Source organism: Vigna unguiculata, chromosome 11, assembly GCF_037176805.1.
Source record: "Vigna unguiculata cultivar grain cowpea cultivar isolate G323 ecotype 2 chromosome 11, ASM3717680v1, whole genome shotgun sequence".
NCBI classification, from domain to species: domain Eukaryota; kingdom Viridiplantae; phylum Streptophyta; class Magnoliopsida; order Fabales; family Fabaceae; genus Vigna; species Vigna unguiculata.
Genome location: NC_140802.1, coordinates 44,570,436 through 44,596,336, shown reverse-complemented (window position 1 = coordinate 44,596,336; position 25,901 = coordinate 44,570,436). Strand labels below are relative to the sequence as shown.

Here is a 25,901-nt window from a genome sequence, read left to right as displayed (position 1 = left end):
ACTAGAGTAATGTTAAAATTATGTCAAAGACACAAAAAAAAAATCTTTTAAATTAGACACTTTACAAATACATATCGTATGAGTGTTATATATGCGTCGGTTCCAATACATGTCAAACACGAAAAAATATTATTTGTAAGGTGTGTCTTAACTTCATATCCTAAATCTCATTTGGTTTAAAGAGAATGTGTTACTCTTATTTAATTTAATTGCTTTCTTTGTGTTATGTTATTTGAAAAAAAAAATTAAGATGAAGTTTTTATTGGTGCGGTAAAATTTGATTAGGTAAATACTAGATTAAGCTATTATCCAAAAATACCTAATCTTTGGTGGTCATGTGAATTGGATGAAATGGGCGACAAAAGGACCAGAGTGTTTAGGCTATATGTTTCGAAATGTTTCAGTAGTTTGCTGTGGCAGGTGTTAGTTACACTTGAACTTGGAGGTAGAGTTATGAAACCGAATCCAAAACCTGTAAAGTACGAATAACAGTGCAACACACACATGGGTTTCTGTTGCATGAGTCACTTATCACTTCTCACTCGTCAGTATCACAACCCGAACAACCAGAATGGCCAAACCATCACCAGGACCAGACTCGTGTCTTCATGATTTCATAGAAACTCTGCATCATTCCATTCAAAAATTCTTCTAAATTCCCTTCACTTTCTCCTTCAATCACACAACATTTACGCTCTAAAATAACGAATTGTGTTTACGATCATTTGCGTCAGTGGAGTTACTAGTTAGCACAGTTAGCAGCACTAAATCAAAATCAAAGTTTTTATGTATACAATCAAAATAAAAAGGGTCTTACATATAAGATGTACCAAATTCCGGGGACTCTATATAAGCCACACGTTCTCTTAACCAGTTCTTCAGTACCTTACGGAATGAAACTATTATATGTTTCTTAAAACTGTGATACACAACTTTCTTTTTCACCAATACTTTTCTATTTTTCTTTTTGTGACCTCAATTATTTATATGTTGTTGATAATTACTCTTTATTAAGAAACCTGGTTTACTACCATTAATGGATCTCCTTTCTTTTCCTAACTAGTAGACGAACATTTTGAGTGTGAATCAAATATCATCATGCAATTTAAAAGTAACCCTCTTTCATGATTGTGAATTCAGGAAGGGTTACAAATATGAGAAGTAATCATAAAACTTTGTGCATAAAAGGGTTATTGAGAGAAAACTGAGATTGAAAGAGTAGAATAGTGTTGTCCAAGGTTCTTGCAAGGTCTAATCCACATGTCCAAGCTGCACTTCTCCTCTGAGGATGTTTCCACACTCTTTCCAACACAGTTGAGATCTTCTAAGTTTATGGATCAAGTTAGCTGCAAAGACACTCAGACACTCAAGTCAGTATCACGTAAGAGGTAATACATGCAATAATTAGTATAAAAATCATAAATAGCAAATAGTGTCTTTTTTACACTATTTACATGTGTTTTTACCTGAATGAAGCTAAGCTCTGTAGGTGAGACATAATCTATGAGTTTAAGGTATTATAATCTCTTAATTGTTAATTAATTATCTGACTTACATGTATGTGTATTTGGTGCTGACTACATCATTTAGAATATGTTGTATGCAGAATCAAACCAGCAAAGAAGAGAGGTGAATAAGAAGGTTGAAAAGTAGGGAAAGAATTGAAGGAGGAGTAGAGTGAAACTGGGACCATGTTGCCGTGAGGAGGACCAACATAGAACAGTATAGCCAATGGGATTGGCTCCCACCATGTCCTTGCACAAATACACAAACCCCAAAACACCCGTGGTCTGCCCTTTAATTTGCCTCCTACCCCACACTCCCTCCACATCACCCTCTTTTCAACCTCTCCATAAATACCCCCTCATCACCCTTCTTATTTTTCATCATCATCATCAACATCTTCTTCTTCACTCTCTCTTCTCATCTCATTCATCACATCTCAACCACTCAACAACATGGCCATCAGAAAATCAAACAAGCTTCCACAACATGCAGTCTTGAAGCAGATCCTCAAGAGGTGTTCAAGCCTAGGAAAGAAAAACGGGTACGAGGATGATGGCCACCCCGATGATGTCCCAAAAGGCCACTTTGCTGTTTATGTGGGTGAAAACAGAACTAGGTACATTGTGCCAATCTCATTCCTCGCTCACCCTGAGTTCCAATCCCTCCTTCGACAAGCCGAAGAAGAGTTTGGCTTCGATCACGAGATGGGTCTCACCATTCCTTGCGAAGAAGTTGTCTTCAGGTCTCTAACATCCTCGTTGAGATGAAACAGACAATGGACGAGGACGAGGACGAGGTTTATTTTACACTATGGTTCTGACTGAAGAGGATGGCCAAGTTGAAGCACCACTTTTTGCTTCTTTTTTCTCCCTTCGTCATTGCCGTTTTCATTGGCCTCTCTTCTTCATTGGCCTCTCATTCACATTCTTCTTCATTTGCTACTTCTAAATCCATCTCATTCTTTTCTTGTCTTTTTTGTGGGTTTGTCGGAACAACCTGTTATGAAGTCAACTGTGCGACTCTAACTTTGTTTCCATGAAGATTTCATGGTAGAAAAACTGTACAAATGTTTCAAGTTTTCCTCGCAGAGGTTTCTATATAATATACCCTGTGAGAGAAGTTTTATGTCAATGAAAACCACTTCATCATCTATGTTCTACTCTTCCAAGTCACACACAAACCTTCCATTTAATTCAAATTCAAACAACCAAGATCTGCGACATTATTAGTAGTATAAGGATCACAAGTTAGAAAAGAATTCATTGTTGCAGCGAGCAGATTAAAGTATTAAACTCACAATTTTTTAAGAATTTAGTTTTTTTCTGTTGGAAAACTGTGTATTATTCAGAAAAGAAAAAAAAAAGTTAATGGACAGTACCATTGTTGTACGGGTTAACACTGTACGGCTTGGCTTAACTTTTAAACAATCCCAACTTGCTAGAAAATGAAAGAAGGCAATCACATTGTAAGATTTTCTACAGTGATTATTGTGGACATTTTTTATCTTTTTTGTCTCGTATAATGTTTATTATATTTACATTTTTTTTCTTTTTTTTTCATCTCTCTAAATGTCAAGTGGTATAAAAGTGTTAATTCACAATTTTTCTTTCACCTGTATAATTGTACAGGAACCAAAATCATGTCAAGTTTCCTCACTTTTGTAGCCTGTAAATATGTTCTTTTAAACCATGAATAGAGTAAATCATGTCAAGGAAGATGAACTATGATGAAACCTCCCACAATTTCCATTCTTTTCAGTGGAACTTCCAACGTCTATGGCACAATGCTGATGATAAAATTCGAATCTGTAATAATACTGATAATAAAGTTTCTTTGGTTGAGAAAAGAAAAACAGTTGATAAGGTTTAAATGTTGTCTAAGGAGAACGTTCATATTTTAAATGTCTCTGGTAAGTCCAATGAAAGTTGTAACTGACTCACTCAATCTTTAAGCTGAAGTTTGTTTACATTTTGAATATTCATTAAGTTCATCACTTTCAAATGATCATCACAATAAATGATTCCTTATCTTAGAAAAAAAATGAAAGAGTATTTTAGGATTAAAGCAATTGTGTTAATTAATAGTATAAGAAAAACCAGAAAAGAAGTTGGATTGGTGGAAGGACCATGGTTTTAAGCCAATACAAGCAAAGTGGTTGTTAATGATGAAGACAGGGCATAAATGATGGTTGTGGCCATGAGCAGACCTAGACAATAACCCTGCAAGTACTACTACCCTTACAACCCTTTCTCTTTTCCAAAAGCTCATACACTTTTTTACATGCCCTCTCAACTTGACAGAGACCAAAAAACTGCCTAACTGTATTACATTTATTTGATTAATGGCAACACTAATAGCCTCACTTTACACTACTCTAGTCCTTCTCAATTATTTCTTGCACTAATAAAATCACATTATCAACTTTAAGGGTCTAACCGATACAGAAAGTCTCATCATATTTACAACAGTATTACCTTTTATACTGGTGTAAGGGTTTAACCGATACTGAAAATCTCATCATATTTATAACAGTATTACCTTTTATACTGGTGTATAGAACCAATATAATAAATCATTATAAAAAGTGTTTTTTTACTGGTGTTTGCTATTTTCCTATAGGCTTATCTCTCAAATTATCAACATACAAATCTCTTCCACAAAACTTACTAGTTTCACTTTCATTTTTTGTGTTATTCTACAGAATTGAAGTGAAGTTTCACATGTCGACCCAAGAAGTATAAGCAGATTAAGCTCTTGCTGTAAATCACTGTAACCTATGCTTAAGTACTTTAATGCAAAACTTTATTATAACTTAAAGTAAAATTTAAATTTGATTGAACACAACAAGTTTTGCATTTATAACTGCATCTAACTTATGTATGTCTATCAACATACTCAAAAAAAAGGAAGTTTTTTCTACTAACACTAAGACTTGGAGAAAAATTATCTACTGCAAGATCCACCTCAAACAAGCTTTATCTGAACACAAGGCTGAAAAATAAGTTTGAGAGTAGCTGGTTTTCCTTTTGCAGGAGGACCAGCAGAGAAAATAAGAGTGTGTCTGTGCTGAGATGGTCCTCTCTGCATTATTAATGCCTCTTTTTCTCTCTTTTGGTTTCAGCCACAAAACACTTCTGACCACTGACATTCACAACTCCCTCTTGCAAGTTATAACTGCCTTGCTCCATCGCCAACTTGGCAAAACATTCATCATGTGTCTTCTCCTTCCTACATTAATCTAATTCTCAATGTCCCTTTTCAGAAACAAAAATAAATATTAAAAACACAAAATATCTTCTCCCATTACTCTCTTGTCCATGCCTTTCTTTTCTCTCTCCCTAGGTCGTTCACACACCTACACATGAGGGTTTGATTTCTCTGGACCATAAAAGATTCAATATAATTTAAAGAACACAACACAAAGTTCAACTTCAGACAAATATATGCAACTTGGCACTACATCATTTTCTTCATTCTTCATTACGTATCGATTTTGAAGGTATCATGTAGATAGTGAAGTAATAAGAAAAAGAAAAAGAAAAACTCTGCATTATGGTTTGTAACTCAACTTATTCACTAATACGTTTCTGCAAACTCTATTATTCAAACTACATGCAGTTCTATATATCCATTAGTTTCTATCTCCAATAATGCATTTGCACTTTGCCTGTACTTCACAGTTAACTTGTTGATACATCAAATTCCCAATGGAATAATGTAGATATTGTTATCTTTTACTTTACTTGGATATTTGAGATCTACTGTGTCCAATTTTTATGCTGAAAATTTTTCTCTAGAGACTAGAGTGTCCCACCCATGTGTTCTCTCAATTTCGTGGAAGGTTCCCATCTTCAACTATTAAACAGATTGAGATTCAGACCGGTAATATCCAATCAGTGTTACCTTTTTGTTTTCTATTGCCAGTTATGTCTAACATCATGCAATAGGATATATTTGGTTTGTTTTTATCATTATAAAAAACATGTAAAAAGATTATGTACAGTATAAGGGCTCATGAGGGTAGAAAAAAGGTGAAAAAGCTAAACTAAATGGTGAAAAAGAAAAAAGGAAGAACTTTGTGTGGGGAAAAGTTTTATTGAACAATAAATAACACATGTTGAAGCAAAGTCAATGTTTTAATTATGTATAGTATTATGTACACCAAAGTGGACTTACCCTGCATAAGGGCTTGTTTTGTGTACTGGTACACAGTGGTATATAGACCCTGCTGCATGTGCATGTGTATGAAAACATAAATACAAAGCCACAACAATGACCACCCTAAACCCCTAGCTAGGTCTCAGTCCCATAACATCTGAGGAACAGGGAACATTTGTCATTGCATCAAAATATATAACGGTCTAATTTTACTGTAAAAGTGAACTTGTTGGTATCTGATCAAATACAGGTAAGTAACTTCAGAAGCAGTTCAAATATACCCCCCACAACACTGTAGTGGTGAAGTGTTTGATTGTACCAATTTTTTTTCAGTTTTTGTTTAGCATTTTATTTATTGTGATCACTATTGAGGTTGGGCTAAAGACAGTGAAAATGACCCTGAGAAAGAGATGGAATGTGGGGTGTAATGTAAGTATAGAGAAAGCGTGTTGGGCTGCTGAGACAGATTTGAGAAAGATAGCAATGGCACCAATAAAGACGTAGTTTTTCCACCATTTGCGGCATGCCCTGCTATATCATAAATTCTATACTCATTTCGCCTCATCTATATTTATCAATTTAAACAACCAACATAATGTTTAAGTCTAGTTCTAAGTTTCACATCGTATAAATATAATGTTGGGTTTATATATTTCCCTGATACGAGTTATAGTCATGGAGGGGATTGTAGTTCTATATATATGACATTAGACATATATATATATATATATATATATATATATATATATATATAAAAGTCTATCACCATTATTTTAATGTATTAGGTTAAAAGTGATGTCAAATACCTTATATATATATATATATATATATATATATATATATATATATATAAAGTATTTGACACCACTTTTAACCCAAAATCTTAAGACAATGGTGAGGGTGAGTCTTTTTTTTTCTCCTATGGTATATTTTCTCTCAGGTGTATGTGATTCATTTTTGTTATGGTTATGTGGTCAGTCATTTCAGTAAATTTTTTTTGTTATGGTTATTCCGTCAGTCACTCTGAACCATTTTCTCTGATACCACTGTTGAGTTATGTATTATAGTCATTGAGAAATTATGGTTCTATATATATAAACCTTTATTCTTATATAGTAAATTCAAATATAGAATAAGAAAGAAACTCATCAATCAATTTTCTTAAAGATCAGATATTAATGGATTATCCGATCAGTCCACAACAAATCATACTAAGATAAACTCTAATTTAAGATTCTCAAATCAGGTTAAAAAGTAAACTTTAAGTATAACTCAATCATACAAATCAAGTGAAATTTAAACTCACTTATATATAATCAACATGGATCTCAAACATCTTAACTCGAATGTTTACGGAAAAAGTTGAAAATTAATTATTTTGAAGGTAGCATATCTTATCAAAAAACTAGGGAATATTCCGTTGTTGATGATGCCAAAATTTCCCATTTGGTTTCAGGTGTTAGTATTATTGTTGAAGAAGAAGAAGGAAGGGACAAAATTGTCTTCTCATATCAAAAGTACGAATCCCATATCGGGTCCAACAGGTTTGGGGAAGTGTAATCTCACCCGCCGTCACCTATCCAAGAAAGAAAAGGGAAAAACTAAAACGCTGATTGTGAATCCACCGAAATGTCGCTGTGATGTAGCGCTAGGAGGTGATCGAAGTTCGCACAGTGATGGACCCCACCTTAATTTGGTAGGTATGAGCTGCACGTGATTGACGCCCCCACAACACAAGGGCATCACCACAAAAAAAAAGAAAAGAAAAAAAAAAAAAAACTCATATTCCTTCCATCACATGATCATACTTCGTTCACGAATCAAACACCAATCATCATATACGTAGAATGCATGAACGACTCTTACAAACCCCAAATGCATTGTGCATGTATTTTTATTGTGTATTATATTCTCCTAAATTTTTTAATGAATATATTATTATAAGTTATAAGAATTAATATTCAGAATGATTGTTTCGTTTAATGAGGTTTATCCGAAGGTCACGCTAGATAGATAGATACATGTTCTTCATTATTTTTCTTCCATTTCTCATTATTCTTTTCATCTCTATCTTCAATCCTTGACTTTGTGTGTGTAATGGAATTTTGTTGTTTTTATCATAGAGCAATTAATCTACTTTGACAGAATTGACAACACTGTTTATTTATCTCTTTGTTAGTTAAAATAAATTTTGTTATAATAATAATAATAATCTCATTTGTATTGTTAATTACCTAAAATAAACCGTTATAATTATTGATAACATGATTTTCCTTTATAATAAATTGAATTTAAGGTCAAATCAAAATCAACCAATAGAAAAATACCCAAATTTTAAATAGTAGGAACATGCCATTTGCAAATGCAGTGGATTAGGTGTGCTTAGGGAATGATAGAGGTTACACGTCTTTTTTATAGATGACATGACCAATCCCTTGTTCCCAAATCAATTTATGACACTTCCTTTCCGAAATAAATTATAATTATATAAATATCAAAATAATAATAATATTTTGATACATTTTTTATTCATTTTTAATCTATTATTTTAATCACCTTTCAATTTTCTATTTTGATTTTTTTAATGGTTTCAATTATCTATTTTGATTTCTTTAGTGGTGTGAGAAGATGATACGAGGATAATTGAAGTGATGGATTAAAAGTGAGTCAAAAAATAATAATCAAAATATCATTATACACCTTAAAAGTAAGGAAAATTATACTATGACTCCTATTTTTTTTACTCTCATCCTTTATTTTTGATGTTGACTTAGTGTAGGTTATTGATTCTCTCAAAGAAAAATATAGTACATTAATTAATGACTCACGTTCAGCCACGTTATAAAATAAAAGATGAAAATCAAAAAATAAAAATAAAGTCAGAATATGATTGTCTAAAAGTAAAATATGTGTTTTTTTAAAACTTAATTATGTGTACCTTCCCACCTAAAACTCATTAAAGTGCTTTAGAATTATACGGAAAGAGATAAGGCATGTATGCATGTAGCACAAAACTCTTCCACCAAAACATTTCAGCATCTTTACGAAGACACTCCCATTCCCATGATGTAAATGAGAAACATTGAAATGGGGGAGGGCATGGAAGTGTTTTACTTTTTATATTTAAATTTTGTTGCAGACATAAAATAGATGTATCTTTTAAGAAAAGTTGAATTGTTTAGGGTTTAGCATGTGGGAAATGATAGCATGAGGACCCAAGATGAGGAAAAATGTTGTGAAGAATCCAATAAATGAGAAGACAAGATCCATTGAGGCTGACCCAAGTAATGCTTTTCCTTCCAAACAATAAGTTGGTCTCGGATTGGATCCTTTTAGACCATCATTATTCAAACACTCCAAGTGGGTCCTCTCTTTTACTTTTCTTAGCCCTCAATAATCACTCCTCACAAAACCCTAATCAAAATCATTAACAATTTCATTTTCAAGGACCCTAATTTAACGTTGTAGTAGAAAGTGTACTCGGCTTAACAACAACCACATTTTTGAGATATTATCAGCTTTGGAGTAGTGTGAAGTTCTGTCACGTATTTGTCCTTAAAAGACGCCTTAAAATATGAAGGATGTAAGTGTTGGGTTATATTTTTTCATATATATGGTTTATATATGAGTTATGGCTATGATCATCGAGAGATTGTAGTTCCATATGGTTATATGACATTAGTCTTACACTTATAAGGTATTTGACACCAGTTTTACACCAAAACTTTAAGGCAATAGTGTTATGGGTCTTTATTCTTATATAATGTTTAACTTTGTCTTTTCTATCTAATATGAGATTTTGACTCACACTTGGGTTATTCCCAATAATCTTCCCTCAAGGGTGAGTCCCTTGTTGTTGTTTTTTTTTCTTCATATGATATATTTCCCTTCAGGTGTATAAGTGACCCCCTTTTTGGTCGTGGTTATACGGTTAGTCACTTAAGTGACCCATTTTTATTATGGTTATGATTATAGTATTTAAACTATATTTGACCTCGATTCTTAAATGATATAAAACTTATTGGATGTACCGGAAGATGTCCCTTAATTTTTGTTGGGTTACAACCTTGTTTTTCAAACTACCCTCCAATGGAAGTTAACATTCATGATTTTGCTTTAAGGAACAGAATTGCCGTTAATTGATACCACTCCAACGACTTAATATATATGTGTATCTGTGCTTGCACATGCATCACTCTATTCTTTCTAGATTTACAACAGTATATCCACTCAACACAGTCACTACCAAAAAGAAACCCGTGATCCTTTTCATCTTGGAAATTCCACAGTTTTTCTTTTTTCAAAATTTTACTGTTAAAATTAATCAAAAAGAGCATTATATGTACTCATTACTTTCAAGATTTCTCACTTAACCCATTAATTATTATTTTTTAGAGATTTCATGTAAGTTAAAGATAAGAATGCTACTAGTTATACTTCTTATTTCTTATTATTTCGTTTGTTACATGAGAAATATTTTATACTCTTTGTTGAAAAATATGTTTTATAATGACTTTCTTACAGAAAAGAAATTAAATACTTTAAAAATTTAAAGACAAAAAATATATATATTTAATCCTAGAAAAAAAAAAGTTAAAAATTCTATTTTTGTTAAAGTTAAGATCAATTTATAGAAGTCTCCTTTTTGTTTTCCGTGGCTAACCTAACTCTGGGTGTGCATGTATAACTTTATGTCAGTAGATTAGATTTATGAGTACTAAAGATTGAATATAATGTTCTGAAAATGTTCACGTACGGATTGACAGAAACAAAGCTGAATTCTTGGTTCGTTGATTGAGGGGGTCAAGTTCAAGAAAAACAATATCATTCAAAACAACAATGATAAAAAAGTGAGTGAGAAAAAGCATCGAGTTATCGACTCCATACCAGACAAAAAGAGAGATAGAAAGATATCATGCATTTGCATCAAATCATGGTGAAATGAACGACTGTGATTTTAGATTTTGATTATTCATTGTCCAATTTATAGAATAAATCCAACTATTACGAGTCCACATTGGGAGTGATTTAACGATTTCATAGTATATGAAAGTTGCACGTAAATTTTATCTTATAAGTTAATTTATTGAAATTGATTTTGATTTAAGTTTAATTTTTAAAATAGTATTAGAGTTATGGATTAAAATATATACTAGCGAAACTTGTTATTTATTTATCTGTTAGAAGTGGTCTTTAAGACTAACTCAAGCCCCTCAAACTAACTTGTAAGATAAGATTTGCACTTCACTTACATATTATGAAATTATTTTATCTCTAGTCGATGTGGAACTTTCAACACACCCCTCACGCCAAGGTATATACATTTCGTGCGTGGGACTAAAAATTAATGAGCGGTCCGTTAACGGCCCAATTGCGGTGGAACAGAATGTCTAAAAAATCTCACTAAGATAGGCTCTAACTTGGCTCTAATACGATGTTAGAAGTGGTCTTTAAACCTAACTTAAGTCCCACTTCTAACATTACCTTATAAACTTATTTTGTGAAGTTGAATTAGACTTAAATTTCATTTCTTATCATATTCAAATATACAATCTCTTAAAGATGATGATACTTGACTAGGCCACAACGATACATTATTAATAAACCTAATCACATACAAGAGAAATCTTTATCGTTACAATTGTTTATTTCTTTTTCTTCTTTATGTCATATACATATGATATAACCCATCTTTTCCATTTGCATGTTATCGTGCTTGCTCAATTATTGCAAGTATGAAAATTCTTTTGGATTTAGATGAGGAAGCTCATGTCAAATCATAGAGTTATCTGGTGCATATGAAGATTTAAGACCACATCTTATGAAAGGTTTGGTCCTCACTGTTTCTTTAATCGGGATTAGGAGAAAGTCATCGTTTCGTTATTCAAACACTCATACTATATTATTGGACCAAATTTTTTATTGAGTTTTTTTTTTCTAAAAGTATTGAAAGCACACCGATAGTAATTATTATCTAGGAATGTAATTTGAAAAACATAAGAATGACAAAGAAAAAAACAAAATCCAAATTCTTATTCTCTTAAACAATCTTCAAAATAATTCTCCAACTACAAACAAAATCCTTTCAACTTTAATCATTTCAATATATAACTGTAAAAGGGGCAAATGCATTTAGTTAAAAATAAATAACAATGTTAAAAGAACAGTGAGAAATTGAGATTCTTAATGATATTAAGAACCGTAAGAAAAAAAATAGTGAGAAATTGAGAACTTTAAGAGATTAAAATTAAAAATCATGAAAAATTGACAACTTTGAAAAATTAAATTAGAATATTGAGAAATTGAGAATTATGTAAAATTAAAATTGGGAATCATGAGAACTTTGAGAAATCGAGAAATTTGAGAAATTGATAATCGTTTCTCACAATTCTCAATTTCTTATAGTTCTCAATTTTTTACGGTTTTTAATTTTTAAAGTTTCTTAATTTCTCATGATTATCAATTTCTCAAGGTTCACAATTTCTCAAGGTTCTCAAATTCTCAAGATTATTCTCAATTTTAATTTTTCAAGATTCTCAATTTCAATTTCACAAGATTCTCAATTTCTAAAGGTGCACAATTTCAATTTCTCACGGTTCTCAATTTCTAAAGATTCTCAATTTCTAAAGGTGCTCAATTTCAATTTCTCACGGTTCTCAATTTCTAAAGGTTCTTAATTTCTTAATGCTCTCAATTTCTCATGGTTCTCAATTTCTTACGGCTCTCAATTTCTCACGGTTCTTGATTCCTCACGATTTTCAATTTCTCAAGGTTCTCAATTTCTCACAGCTCGCAATTGCTCACAGTTCTTAATTTCTCATGGTTCTCAATTTATCACGGTTCCCAACTTTTCACGGTTCTCAATTTCTCACAGTTCTCAATTTCTCAAGGTTCTCAAGTTCTCACGGTTCTCAATTTCTCAAGGTTTTCAATTTCCCAAGGTTCTCAATTTCTCAAGGTTCTTACTTTCAATTTCTCAAGGTTCTTAATTTTTCACGGTTCTCAATTTCTCATGATTCTAAATTTCTTATGGTTCTCAATTTCTCTTGGATCTCAATTTCTCACAATTCTCAATTTCTCATGATTCTCAATTTCTCATGGTTCTCAATTTCTCATGGTTCTCAATTTCTCATGGTTCTCAATTGATCAAGGTTCTCAATTTCGTAAGGTTCTCAAAGTTATCAATTTTTCAAGGTTCTCAATTTCTGACGGTTCTCAATTTCTCGCCGTTCTCGATTTATCACAGTTCTCGATTTCTCATAGTTCTTAATAACTCACAGTTCTCAATTTCTCACGGTTCTCAATTTCTCATAGTTCTCAATTTTTCACGGTTCTCAATATCTTAAGGTTCCCAATTTCTCACAGTTCTCAATATGTCATGGTTCTCAATTTCTCACAATTCTCAATTTCTCACGGTTCTCAATTTCTCAAGGTCCTCAAGGTTATCAACTTCTCAAGGTTCTAAATTTCAATTTCTCAAGGTTCTCAATTTCTCACGGTTTTTGTTTTCTCATGGTTATTAATTTCTTACAGGTCTCAATTTCTCACGGTTCTCAATTTTCATGGTTTTCAATTTCTCACGGTTCCCAATTTTCCATTGTTCTCAATTTCTCATGACTCTCAATTTCTCAAGATTCTCAATTTCTTACAATTGTTAATTTCTCATGGTTCCAAATTTCTCAAAGTTTTAAATTTCTCAATGTTCTCATTTTATATTTCACAAGGTTATAAATTTTTCAAGGTTCTCAATTTCTCAAAGTTCTTAATTTCAATTTCTCAAGGTTCTCAATTTCACACAGTTTTTCAATTTCTCATGATTATCAGTTTTTCATGATTCTCTATTTCTCAAAGATCTCAATTGTTCATTTTTCACAATTTCTCACGGTTCTCAATTTCTCACGCTTCTCTAGTGTCTCAAGGTTATCAATTTCTCACTGTTCTCGATTTCTGGTGTTGCTTAATTTTTTTCTCGACCTCTAAATATATTTTAATATTATATATATTTAAATATTTATTAATATAATATTTATTAAGTAAGAAACACCTAAAAAACATTATTCTTGCCCAGACACGGGTTTGAAATTAATTTTTTTAACTAAAATCTTTTACATAATGGGTATTTTTATATTCATTCCATTAAGCGTAAAGCTCGCACTATTTTTACTTCTCTACAAATGATGTGAGTCAAACAATTTTCCAAACGCAACTTTATACATGTATGAATCAAATATAGTATTTAATGAAATTAATGGTAGGATTTTCCGAATGAAATTTTAAGCTAGGGATAATCATCAAACCATTAATCGATTAATAATAAGAATCACATACAGAAAGTCTAAAATAATAAGAGTCAATCATGATTGTTTTAAAAAGTTAAAACTTATTCCACAAATATATTTTATTTGTGGCTATGTCATCGTGGCTTTTCCTTTTAATTTATGCATCATATTAATTTGAATTATCATGAATTTGAATAGTAGTTAATATCAATAAATGAGTGTTTAATATATTTTTCATTTATATATTTAACCTCCTCCAATGAAAAATCATTGATTCCACTCCTAGATAATGAAATAAATGTCAAATTTCCAGCTTGAAAGTGAAGGAATGACAATTGAGAGTCTTCCAAAAGTGCAAAGCACAAACATAGGTTGACAATTCTTAGTCCTAAAATTCCACTATGAAGAGACATGATTATTAGTTGTATTTCTAATTATATCTTTATCTTTATTATTTTAAATTATTATATATGCATGTATTATATTGTAACTTTTTATTTTAAAAAAAGAAAAATGAAGTCAACTATGCATGTCCTATCCACGTAACAATCTTTAAAGTTCTAAATTTGTCATGTACAAATGCTGGCAATAATGACCTCTTAAATAAATCTTATCATGTAATCAGGTTGGCAATAATAATTATAATAATAATAATAATAATAATAATAATAATAATAATAAAATCTAAAAACTATTTGCTCACATAAAATATCTAAAATACTATTTATATCAATGCTACACATGTCAATTATTAGGTTTATATGAAACAAAATTACTGATTTTAAGCAATTACAATATTTAATCAAATTATTTGTGGTAGGAATTTCTAAACATTGAGTTATTATTATATAACCAATAACTCAACATCAGTATATATCATGGTCAGAGAGCGTAAGAAAAAAATAAAGAGTTAATTATCAGTGGCCGATTATAATAAATAATTTAGAGTAATATAATATTTTCAAACTAAAGATAGTTTAATATTTAATCTTCATACAAACTGATAACACTGACATCTGTGTTTTTTCTATCGACGAAAGAAGAAATATTGCAAGCAGTAATCTGACAATAAATTTTAAATTTTATTACATACATGTATATTTTCATATTTTATTTTGTCATTTTAATTTACGTAGTTTATTTCAATACTCATTTTTTTCTTTTAATTTAAGCTTTATATTATTTTGAATCATTATAAATTTTTTAAATACTATTTAAATCCAATATAATAATTTATAATATATTTTTCATCTTATATATTGAACCTTCTGAAATGAAAATTACTACCTACACCCCTAGATAGTTCATGTGGATGTAAATCTGCAATAAAATAAATGGTGGCAAGGCAGAAAATTGAGAGCCTTCCAAAGTGCAAAGCATAATTTTAAAATTTTAAAGCATGAGAGATGTTATAAAGTTATATTTATTAGTTATATTTATATTCATTTAAATTTTAAAATAACATTAATTATCATTTAAAGTATATCTTTACATTTATACACTTATTTAATCTTTAAATTAGTTAATACATTTGTTATACTTTAATTTTTTTCTTATATTTTAAAGTCAACATACAAAAAAACGAAAGAAGTCAACAATGCTATGAAGCTTATGTCCTTTTAAGGCTCCAAAATTTCCATAGACATCATATAATACCGACCAGAAAGACCTCCTAAGTTCTAACATGTAATCATGGTTTCCATTAACAATAATAATAAAAAGTCAACAAAATTATATTAACTTCGAACTTAAGGAATTTTTGTAATTGGAATTGTGAACTATCTTCAAATTTCATTTTACAAAGTTTTCATATGCCATCATGTTTTTGTTACATTATTTTCTCAAACTTCTATCTCACTCTAACAACAAAGAGTGAAAAATGCAAGAATCACTTTGTTACGTATTAAATAAATATCATAGTCAATGTTTTGCAGGAATAATGAATATAATGTGTAATATATATTATATTGTAACAATAATTATAAGTAGCTTTATAGTTACATAATCTTCTTCGACTGCTTTTAACTTAAGAAAAATATTTTTACTTTTTAATTGTTTTTGGAAATTAAATTGATTCTGGAAACACAATTGATTCTGGAAATCAAACACGTAATAATTTTCCATTAAAAAATCAATTTTAATTAACTCTACGTCAAATTGATGCATAATTAAAAATAAGTTTTTGAAAATTAACTAATATTTTAATATGATTATGAAAAATCCAACCAGAAACTAAATATTTTGCTTGGTCCATTCAAAAACCAAGACAACAACAGGTCTCTTATATTTAAAGATTGAATTAGATTTTTTTCTTATTTTTCTAATAAGGGATTTATTTCTGTTTTGAAGGAATTGACTTTTTTTTTTAGATTACTTCATTCAAATCCATGTGTGCTGAACAAAAATTATTCAAAAAGAAGGATCAAAACTGAATACACACTTTTCTAAAATTGATAGTAATTTGCATATTTTAATAAATACAAATTACAATACAATTAGCAGATAATATTTCACCTATTACATCCTAGTCTTTCAACGAATAAAATAATAATAATAATAATCATACAGACTTACTCTCTTATCATCGTTTAATCTCTCTAATAACTAAAAAAACTCACCAAAAATTATTAATTAGGATAAAAATTACAAACCCCAAAAAAGAGTAGTTAGTGACCAATGAATATTGTATTTTCAGAACCGAGTCAACTCAGCAGATCAGTTCATCACGGAGCAACGGCCACGATTCAGAGTTCCCACTCGACACACCCACGTGGCACCGTCTCCTTAAATCCTCGAGCGTGCACAATCCGGGTACGGGTCGGTCCACGACCCGGAGAAGCTCTTCGAAGAGAGACTCGTCACAAGGAATAGCGAGAGGACCGTGGTTGCAGAAACCGTATTCCTCTTCCGCTTTCGCGAGAAGCGTCTTGAAGATCGGATGATTGAGGTAGGTGGCGCGCACGATGAACCTCCTCCGGCTGGGCCCCACGCACACCGCCACGTGTCCCGCCGGAACGTCCGACGCCGCCAGCCGCGCCTTCCTCCGCCACCGGAGAAGCATTTGCCGCACGCGCACAATGCGCCGGATTTTGCTGCAGTTCCCGGTCGTCGACGGCGACATTCTCTAACAGTCTAAAGAAAGAACAAATAAACAGAACGGAACGTAGCCGAGTTTGAGTGCGTTTTGTTTTGGAATTTGGATTTTGAAAGTTTGAAGAGTTGCGTTGAGTAGGTAGGTGGAGTGGTAGATGTGAAGGAGCGCGTGGGGTATATATGGTTTGGGCAATTCGAAATGCCAATAAAGTTTGAGATAATTACGAGATTGTGCCTGTTGCCTCCGTCGCAGTCAAGCCCATGTGGAACCCAGTGGGGTGAGTCATGTGGGCTTGGCCTAAGCCCACTAGCCCTGCTTTCTTATCTTGCATTGCAATTTTTCTATGCATTGTACTAGGTCTCCTTTTAGAAAGCTAAAACTATATCTCCACTTTTTATCCCTAACACCACCTTTTTCTCTTCTCATCAACCTTTTTTGTCCAAATCAATTTTTAATTCAGTCACTTCAAACAATTTTGGAAACTAAGATTTTTAAAAATATATATATGTAATGTTGAAGTTTAAAAAGTATTGTACCTATCTAGAGACTAATAATCAAATAATAATGAAAATTATTTTTTGAGTTGTCTTGTTTTAGTGGGGTTCAAGTCACTATGTTAAAAGTGAAGATGACTGTGATGAGATGAGTCGGAGCTGAGCGATGCTTCAAAAGACAATGCAACTGTTGTGGAGATTTTTTTTAAGAGCTGTTGTCAACATAATTCGTGGCACTTTGGATCCATGTTTAATAAGAGTTGAATTCATGTTTAATACATAAAATAAGAGAAAAGAGATCAATCCCATGATACACTATACACATTCCAAAGTTGTAGTTTTTAAATTTTGATAGAAAATGAAATCCGTCTTTTATACAATATTTTGATTTTCAAATTTAAAAAATAATTAATATAATTATTTTAATCAACGAAATCATATCTTTATTACATGTTATATAGTATTTCATATTGATAATTGAGTTGAAACGTGTTAAACAGGATAAAAGAAATGGTTAAATATGTTTTTGGTCCCTCAAATTTTAGTGAATTTTGGAATTAGTCCATCTTTGAAATTTTATTCGAAATTTTATACCAATTTAGTCATTCATTTTTAGAAATGCGTAGATTTAGTCTTTCTTACTAAATTTTAAGTTTATTTGACATTTTAAACGTATTTTATGATAATATTTGAGTTAACATTGAAGCGAAAATGTGTTAAACAGTGTAAACAATTCAAATACTACCATGAAATACACTTGGAACATCGGATAAACCTAACAAAATTTGGTTAAAAAGACTAAATTCACGCATTTTTAAAAATGAAGGACTAGATTGGTCAAAAATTTTAAAGAGTGACTAATTCCAAATTTTAATAAAACTTTAGAGATCAAAAACATATTTAATCCTAAAAAAAATTCAAACATCAATTTAAAATATCAGTTAACAAGTCAAAATAATTTAACGAGTTAAATTAAGATTTTATCTATTAATTTCTAAAATTTGAAAATCAAATTTTGAGAATTTTAAGTCAAAAACAAGTTCCAATTTATCTGATGTTTCTTTAATGAAAAAAATCGCAGAAACTAGATATTGTGAATCAAAATGTCTTTTTTTTTAATTTTTTTTTTTGAGTTGGAATAACAAGTAAGAACAATTAAGGCTTAACTTTGTTTGTAGTTTAAGTTACTGAACATGCTCACGTTACATGTGCTTTGCCTTAATTAATTATTATGTTTCCTCATGTCTAACATCGAGATTATGGGAACTCAAAACCTGATCTTTGTCTTCTAACTGCATTAGATCCCAACTACATAATCCTGTTGCAAAGTTTGCAGCTTTCATTATCCTACGAATTAGTCATATATTTTACTCATAATGTTGTCCATTACCAATCAAGGGCACAAAAATGGAAGTGAATGCGAATCGTTATGATTAGATTAATAGTGATAGAAACACAGTGCCTCTGGCTTTTGTGGACATCGACCAACAAGAAAACTCATTTCTCTTTGAATTGATAAATTATTTGCTTTTAGAAACCATGATTTTGATTCCAAATGGTTTAAAGTGTAATTAACAAAATAATTTAATTAACTACTCATGAAACATGAAATGGAGAGATGAAAAGAAGAATGAAAAGAAGACAAAGGCGATGAGATTCGGTGATAGCAGTGAGGTCAAATCAAATCAAATTAATAGTTAATTGCTTATTAGTAACATTAACAAAGGATTTTGAAGAAAGAGACAAACATTAGGGGACAAAATCAACTGCGATTCACTTTGTAATGTTTCATTTTCTTAATCCCATGATTTTCCTGTCCCCAGAATCGTTTTAACATAGTAATCCTGATCAGAACACCGGCATGACTGAATATTTTCGAATATATGCTGCCTCATGCATTAACAATAAACAGAAAAAAGAAAGGAGGAAACAGTGGAGAGAGAACGTTAACGTTTTGCAATTTTTTTACTAGCGTCACCACTCTAATGTCACACGATCCAAATTCTTCGGGTTTTTTTTCCATCAATTGTGTGATTTCTTTTTAAAAACACATCTTACTATTATTATTTTGTTAGTTGGGAACAATCAGTAGTTACTGGTAAAGAATAGTTGAACAAACATTAAATAAAAAGATATACTTCGTTATCATTTCATAATTATTATTTTAACGATAATAAAAATAATATTATTCTCATTACAATTATATTATTATTATCATAATATTATTGTAATTAAAATTACTGTGTTATTGCAAGATTGAAGTTCAAAGTTATTATAATAATTATAATAATAAAACTAAAACAGTATTTTGAGCGATAAGTTCAATTTAATTTACATAATTATTGTAAATTTGATTTTTCTACTTTTCTATTTCTTTTAAAAGTTAACATACAAAGTTTCAAACTACACCAATTAAGTAAAAGAAGGAATTCTTCCTCAATTTCTTTATTTTTTTTTTACCTTGTAAATATTTTGAATTAAATTCGGCATGTCAGCCAATTTTGGTAGGAGAAAACTCAGACATCTACAAGTTCGTCTGCTGTTGACTACATTAACCTCTCACCAAAACCAAATCATGGGCCTCTTAATAATGACAAATATGAATCACGGGCCTGGCTTAACTAAACTAAAAAAAAATAAAGAGTCCCTTATTCTGGTTCCTCCTGTTCTTACTGGAAAGTAGTGTTATTTCTTCGAGATGGAAAATATAGTTTGAGGCTTTGAGAATTATTCATTAAGTTGATGATAAAGACCAAGAGAAAATTCATATATAGAAGATTCTTTACTTTAATATTCGAGTGATTACAAAAATTATGGAACATTTAACTATTAAATGAGAGAATTAAGTGAGGATTTCATACAAAAATAATTTCTATCTTCAAACTTTCTAGTATTAATAAGGCCTAAATAAATGTATATTGTCCTCTTTTGAGTTTAAAACGTCATCACGATTTTGACATTAACTAAACGATTTAGAGAAAAATGTGTATTCCAATTGTTAATAACCTCGAGTTTTAAAGAAATATAAGACTATTGATGTACCTGAACAAGTTACGTAAAAAACGAATAAACGTTTATATTGAAATCACTACAAGAATTCGTCTTCTAAATCTTATGAAGAATCATCTTCGTTTTTAAAATTAATTTTTCATTCTCCCTAATTGATTTAGGACTAAAAAAACAATTTAAAATATAATTTCGGATATGACAATCAATACATAAACAAACTAATTAACTAGAACAAAAAAATATATATATGATAATAAATGGCTTCTGGATATTTGTAAGCATGCACCAACCGAATATATGATAACCCCATCCTACCCTACTCTTGTACTCAAACGTATAACTAAATAATACAAATATCTTAACAAATTGGGTATTGCCTAAACAAACCAATTCCAAAGTCAAATTTGATATCACCAATGGAAGATTAAACACATATATTCGGTGTTTTACAATTGCTTAAACTGAAACTCTCAATCGTTCCCGCTATACACCACCATTGGAGAAGAAAGGAGAAGCTCTTACACATAAAAGAGATTGAGGCAGCATTGTATTTTTAAAAATTAGAGGCTGCATGGGAGATCACGAGGGTGAATGAAGAATGAGCATAAAGAAGAGCAGGCATTCCATGCCGCTGAGTAATATATAGAGCTTAGCAGAAGTGTGTGATAGACTCTTACATAATATAAGTAATTCTGTACTTAAGGTTATACCCATCAAGCATATTAAATCTAGACAATATTTAGTGAAGAAATAAAATCTCATTCGAAACTTTGCAGGACTGAATTCCTTGTGCAATACGTAGAAATGATGAGATAATCCATTCAGTTACCTTTCATTCAGAGTTAAGGAGATTGTGAAGGAATCTAACTAACAATACGATTTTATTGCTACTCGCCGGAAATTTATTTGAGGAATCCACAAATTCACACCCATAGTGAATAAAACAACAGCACTTAGAATTTTAACTTCTAAACCACACAAATATTGGTCAAGCCAGTAGACTTCGGGTTGTATTAGCTCGAGAACAAATGTGGAGAAAGATAACGGCAATACAAACCACCATTAATAAAGCACGTGGATCAAATCAAACTACTTTGTAAATAAATATACTAGTGCGTTAGCCACCTAAATTAAAGTAGAACGTTTCACATAAGACAGCTATAACTTAACGTTCCAGAAGACCACAGAAACTATTGACTCGAACTTGAACACAAGATCATAATCGGAATTAGATGAACTATTTTACTCTTTCAACTGTATAAATTATAGAAACATACGATGTAACTACAATACCAAACATGATATGATTTAATGTGTGATACATTCCAAAAACAAGTGCACTTAGAAAAAAAATTCCCCTTTCTATATATAGACACACACACACACACACGATAAGGAAGGAGAGAACTTAGATTAAGTCTTCTGGAACAAGATCTAACAAAAGAACCAAACTCATTTCACAAACAACCATTTCAATCAATCACACCAATCAAACAAAAGCGTAATGGAAGAATACACTTTAAACTTCCATACACAGCACATGAAAAACAATGAGCGACTTAATTTAAGAATAAATTGCAAAAATTTTCAAAATGCATAACTATTAAGCAAATAAGACATGGTAAGCATTTAGCAATCTTGCAATATAAACATGTAAAAAAAAGGCATCGTATTTATTAACAAAGCAAAAATCTTGAATATTTTTATAATGCACTAAACTCAATGCTTCAATATTGTCCAAAACTTAAACCAGAAAAAAAATGGAAGAAGACATGGTACAGTTTCTTGTCATGAATTATTTCAGTTATCTACTCCATCCTCAGAAACATAACGGCCAAGGGATCTCTCTCCTTTTCAGTGATGAGCCTTCTCCTGAGCTTTTTTATGAGACTTGGCTTTTGCCTGAAAGTAAAACAAACATGACTAAAGACCACTGCCGACAAAGAAGTTCTACAGAGCACAGTGTAATCATAACACGTAGATGTCGGAGCAAGATAAAGCATTCCAAATTAAACAAATAACATGTAAAAAGAATACAGTAGAAATACAACGCAAGGCACAAAACAATGCATGCCATTGAAATTGCACAAATATTACAAAATTATATAACAAAACAATAACAAATTTCAACAATTAAGAATATAAAGCCTTTTCGAAACATGGGAAGACTACTCACAATTTATCAATATCCTACACCAAAACATCAGCAAGCCACCCAACAAATTGATTCAGTAAAAGGCCTAAATTTAAGTTAAGGCTGTAGATCTGGACTGAAATCAGAACTAGACACGAAAGAATCGGCAAGCCGGGGCTTTGATTAATCAAATCACCAACAACAAATCTGTAATCTTCATTCCAAAAACTTAAAATCACTTAAACAATAAAGTGTCTAAAATAACATAAAAAACTGATTGACCCCACTGAACACGAACGCAGTGTTTAAAATCAACATGTGAACGGCAATCCAGAATTTCAGATCAACCTAGATTCATAAATATTTTTAATGTAAATCCAATCAATGTTTTTTCTGGATCGCCGAATTTAAGTTTCAGAAATGCATACCAACCTCACTAAAAGAGGAGTCAATTATCGATTGAATTTAAAAAAAAAAAAAAAAAAGAGAGAGAGATTCGCTAAATACCTTAAGGTACTTAAGCTTGATGCTTCCGTAAACAACACCGAAGGAGAAAGCGGAAGCTCTAGCGACCTACCAATGAATTAGGTTTTAGAGAAAATCAGCAAAAATGTTGTCACTGAATTTAGTAACTCGTATTCACGAGAAAAGAAGAGAAAACAGTAATTGGTACCAAAGCTAGGGTGCTGGCACCGGAATAAGGTCCTGGAGGAGGTGCCATTAGATTGAGTGATGTCGGCGCAGGTGTGGTGGAAGAGAGAAGAAATGAACGATGGAAGGTCACTACTCCGAACGCAGATGATGAAGAAAACAGTGCTTCACAATTACGATTATGGAACCCTAGCCGAGGTAGGACCGAAAAGAGAGGGTGACTAGTTCGCTCAATGGGCTGAGACTGAGTTCCTGCTCGTAGCCCAATAGGCCAACAAATCCGTAATCAGCCCAATTTGAATTCAGAGTCCAGACCAAACCCTTTATTAATAAAACACACAAAAAAATTAAAAATAAAAAAAAATGTCAGAAGTGGGATTTGAACCCACGCCCTCTTTCGAAGACCAGAACTTGAGTCTGGCGCCTTAGACCACTCGGCCATCCTAACTTTTGATTATATATTACAATTATCAATATTAATTGGTATCTTTATGATTTAAAATGAAAAAAAAAAACCAATAGTGTCAAACTAGGTTGTTGATTGAGAATTGGGCTAGGTTTCTGAATTTTTTTATTGTTCTTTTCCCTTGATTTTTGCCTCTTCATTAGCAAAACAAAGTCAATGACATACAGCTTCAGCTATAAGAAACATAAGATATATAAGTTATAACCAACACAAGCCACACATAATAAATTGTTTCGATTGGTAATCATGTAATGGAAAATGCTTCGGAGAGGCAAAATCCATCTCTATACATAAAAGGATTATGCATTTGGTTTTTATTGGCTTTTGAAATAATTATTATGATTTACTGTGCTAATTTGTTTTTGATAATTTACATTTTTCAGCAAAAGAGAGGTCATCGGAGACTCTACTTCTTCTTTTTTTTCTGTTAAAATTGAATTCATTAAATTCAGAGATAGAGGGATATGAAGACAGAAGTATTAAAGAGAACAAGACAAGAAATAAGATACCCACGCTGTCCCTAATTTAAAATTTAAAGTTTAAAAGTTCAACATTTTACTTACAAACTAGATTTTCCACTACTTTTTTTTTTCTTAGAGATGCTAATAAAAGAACGGCTTAATTATCATTTTGATCCCCTAATTTGTTGGGTTGGTTCATTTTGGTCTCCTTATTATTTTTAGGTTCAATTTGGTCCTCTAATTCTTTAAAAGGTTCAATTTGGTCCCTGCCGTTAAGTCAACTTTAACACCGTCTCCGTACATGCCACGTGTCATTTTGTGGAATTTTCAATTTTTTTTTATTTTTCTTTTTAATTTTTTTTTAAATTTTTTTTTAAATTTTCTTTTAAAAAAAATTAAACTGCCACGTGTCACCTTATGGTTGTGACACGTGTAACCTTATGGTTGTGACGTAGCAGATCACGATTGTGCCACGTGTCAAACTAACATTGGTTGTTTTCAATTTAGTCCCTCTTTTTACAATTTTGATTCAATTTAGTTCCCCAATTTTTTAAAATGATTTAATTTTGTCCTCTCCAATTTGAGACCAAATTAATAATTAAGCTTAATTACAATTTATACATTCATGTTTAAATAATTTTTTACCATTTATACATCAAATCACTCCCTAAATACTCATGTTATTTCATTTGTTATATTTTTCACTTGTAATTTTTTACACTTGAAAGTTTCTATACATGTAAAAAAAAATAATAATTTGAATAGTTAGATTGAGTAATTTAATCTATAAATATAATAAAAATTATTTTAATATGTATATATAAGTTGTAATTAAGCTTAATTACTAATTTGGTATCAAATTAGAGAGGACAAAATTGAATCATCTTAAAAAATTGGGGGACTAAATTGAATCAAAATTGTAAATAGAGGGACTAAATTGAAAACAACAAATATTAGCTTGACACGTGGCACAATCGTGACCTGCCACGTGGCAGTACATTTTTTAAATAAAAAATCTCAAAGTAACACGTGTCACAACCATAAGATGACACGTGTCACAACCATAAGGTGACACGTGGCAGTTTATTTATTTATTTTTTAAAAAATTAAAAAATTAAAAAATAAATTAAAAAATAAAATAAATAAAAAATTGAAAATTCCACAAAATGACACGTGGCATGTACGGAGACGGTGTTAAAGTTGACTTAACGGCAGGGACCAAATTGAACCTTTTAAAGAATTAGAGGACCAAATTGAACCTAAAAATAATAAGGGGACCAAAGTGAACCAACCCAATAAATTAGGGGACCAAAATGATAATTAAGCCTAAAAGAACTGGATGTTTATATTATATACGGCGAACAGATTGTTTCAGCGATTCATGAAAAAAAAATTATAAAATATACTTTCATAAATGTCACAAAATTCAATCTTACAAAATTAATTTGTAAGATAAAATTTACGTTCACTTATATGATGTAAATAATATATCCAACAAAGATGAATCTTTCTAAGATAGACAATAACATATGTTATTAGGACCATGCTAAAAAATAATATCAAGCATAATTCAACCTCACAGATTACATTTATTTATATATTTTAAATTAATTTTATTTCTAATCAAGGAACTGTTTAAATTAAATTGT

At 31.0% G+C, this 25,901-nt stretch overlaps 2 protein-coding genes, 1 non-coding gene and 1 pseudogene across 3 annotated transcripts; 1 reads left to right on the top strand and 3 right to left on the bottom strand.

The window, feature by feature from the left end:
• Positions 1-1,651: 1,651 nt before the first annotated feature.
• Positions 1,652-2,658, top strand: LOC114169654 (protein SMALL AUXIN UP-REGULATED RNA 12-like). The gene has a single exon (XM_028054905.2). The coding sequence runs from the start codon at positions 1,959-1,961 to the stop codon at positions 2,271-2,273; it is 315 nt and encodes a 104-aa protein (XP_027910706.1). The 5' UTR covers positions 1,652-1,958; the 3' UTR covers positions 2,274-2,658.
• Positions 2,659-16,383: 13,725 nt separating this feature from the next.
• Positions 16,384-17,204, bottom strand: LOC114169653 (indole-3-acetic acid-induced protein ARG7 pseudogene; annotated as a pseudogene).
• A 4,988-nt stretch (positions 17,205-22,192) lies between these two features.
• Positions 22,193-23,602, bottom strand: LOC114168755 (uncharacterized). Its single transcript, XM_028053674.2, has 3 exons — positions 23,348-23,602; positions 23,182-23,247; positions 22,193-22,442 (listed from the first exon to the last, which is right to left on the bottom strand). The coding sequence occupies exons 1-3, from the start codon at positions 23,393-23,395 to the stop codon at positions 22,395-22,397; spliced, it is 162 nt and encodes a 53-aa protein (XP_027909475.1). The 5' UTR covers positions 23,396-23,602; the 3' UTR covers positions 22,193-22,394.
• Positions 23,603-23,689: 87 nt separating this feature from the next.
• TRNAL-CAA (transfer RNA leucine (anticodon CAA)) lies at positions 23,690-23,773 on the bottom strand. The gene has a single exon. It is a non-coding gene; the product is annotated as a tRNA-Leu (tRNA).
• Positions 23,774-25,901: the final 2,128 nt, after the last annotated feature.